The 1,421-nt window shown below is 40.8% G+C and overlaps 1 protein-coding gene across 1 annotated transcript in view; it reads right to left on the bottom strand.

Moving 5' to 3' along the window:
- Positions 1-1,421, bottom strand: part of IL17F (interleukin 17F) — a 10,789-nt gene that overhangs the window by 3,192 nt on the left and 6,176 nt on the right. Inside the window, exon 2 of the mRNA XM_008589730.1 lies at positions 549-742. Within this exon, the coding sequence (XP_008587952.1) occupies positions 549-742 (194 nt within the window). The remainder of the gene's footprint in view (positions 1-548; positions 743-1,421) is intronic.

Below are 1,421 nucleotides of genomic sequence, written 5' to 3'. Positions count from 1 at the left end.
AAACTTGCCACAAGACACATACTATCCAGACCCTAAGAAACCAAAGGTGACATCAATAAAGCTATGCTGATTCCACCCCAAAGCACATCAAAATCCAGCAGGACGCTAAGGTAACATCAAGGTTGGGGACAGAAACCAAATGGAGCCTTGGCGAGACCTTGCACCAGGCTCCTCACATGGAGCCCCCACAGCCCATGCCCCCTCCCTCCTGCTTTTCACTTCCCACGTGCCATTCCCTCAGCGCTCTCTTTAAAAACCCTCAGTAAATCTGAGGCTTTGAGATGGTTTTAGTCTGGTCATTCTCCTTCAGTTTTATCAGAGAGATGGGTTTGCTTAACATCTACCTCTCCTCAGGTCACCGGTATTACTGAACAAAAGCTGACTTCACATTCCACTGACAACAGCAACAACAACAAATTTTTTTTAAAGTGAATGTGAGGGCTTTTTTCTTTTATTTTTTCTATATATTCTAAATATTCTACTTTATGCATAGAATAAATTAACATATTTTTCAAAAGAATGTGGGGATAAGTCTCCTTTGCACTTACTTGTAATCCCAGGGGGAGCTGGAGCGGTTATGAATGTTACGTAAGCCCGGGCTACCCAGATTTTGATTGAGAATATGAACATCAATCATCACACTGTTCTTGTCCAGAGAAGGGCAATTTTCAGGTTTTGGGGGGGCAATATTCAAAACTTTGGGGAGGGCAAGCCTCAACATCAGCAGCAGCAGAGACTTCACCTGAAAAATAGAGTAGGTTGCCATTGGTTAGAGATTCTGGTGTCACTTGCTGGTAAGAAATAACATGTGCTCTAGCTGAACTCAGCATTCCCAGTTCTATGTGATCAGAGGTTCTCTTTGGACCTCAGGTCCAAAGAGAATGGGAACACTCATAACTGAGGATATAAACATGCCAAACTGAGAACTAAACTAATTAACCTGGTGATTGAAGCCCTCCCTTCACAGTCTGAGAGCTCCTAAACAGTGAGACAGAAAGATGTCAAGGTCTGGAATTGAGTTTATATCTTGTCCTGGCTTCCTTGCTGAGACTATGGCTTCTCTTCTTTCCAAATGGATAATAATACTCACTTTATAATACTATTAGCAAGATTAAATGGAATGTTCTATGTAAAGCACCTGTAAATTTCTCTAACAAAAATTAAGTATTAGTAAATGATAGCTCTTGTTTTTATTTTCAACCTCATATCTCATGGATCCTCCACAAAATTCTTCCACTCATCCTTCTACCTAGAATACACTGCCCCACCTCTGTCTATTGAAATACAACCCTTCCATCAAGTCCTTACTCATGTGCAATCTCCTCCAAGACCTGTACCAAAAGTGGTACAATTAGAAGTATGTCTATTATCCCTAAATCATAAAGCTATTCCCATCTGGTACTCAAGCAGCATTTTTTTTT

The sequence above is a fragment of the Galeopterus variegatus genome, unplaced genomic scaffold (assembly GCF_000696425.1).
Source record: "Galeopterus variegatus unplaced genomic scaffold, G_variegatus-3.0.2 Scaffold5615, whole genome shotgun sequence".
NCBI classification, from domain to species: Eukaryota; Metazoa; Chordata; class Mammalia; order Dermoptera; family Cynocephalidae; genus Galeopterus; species Galeopterus variegatus.
Note: the sequence above shows the minus strand (reverse complement) of the source record. Positions and strands in the feature narration are given on the sequence as shown.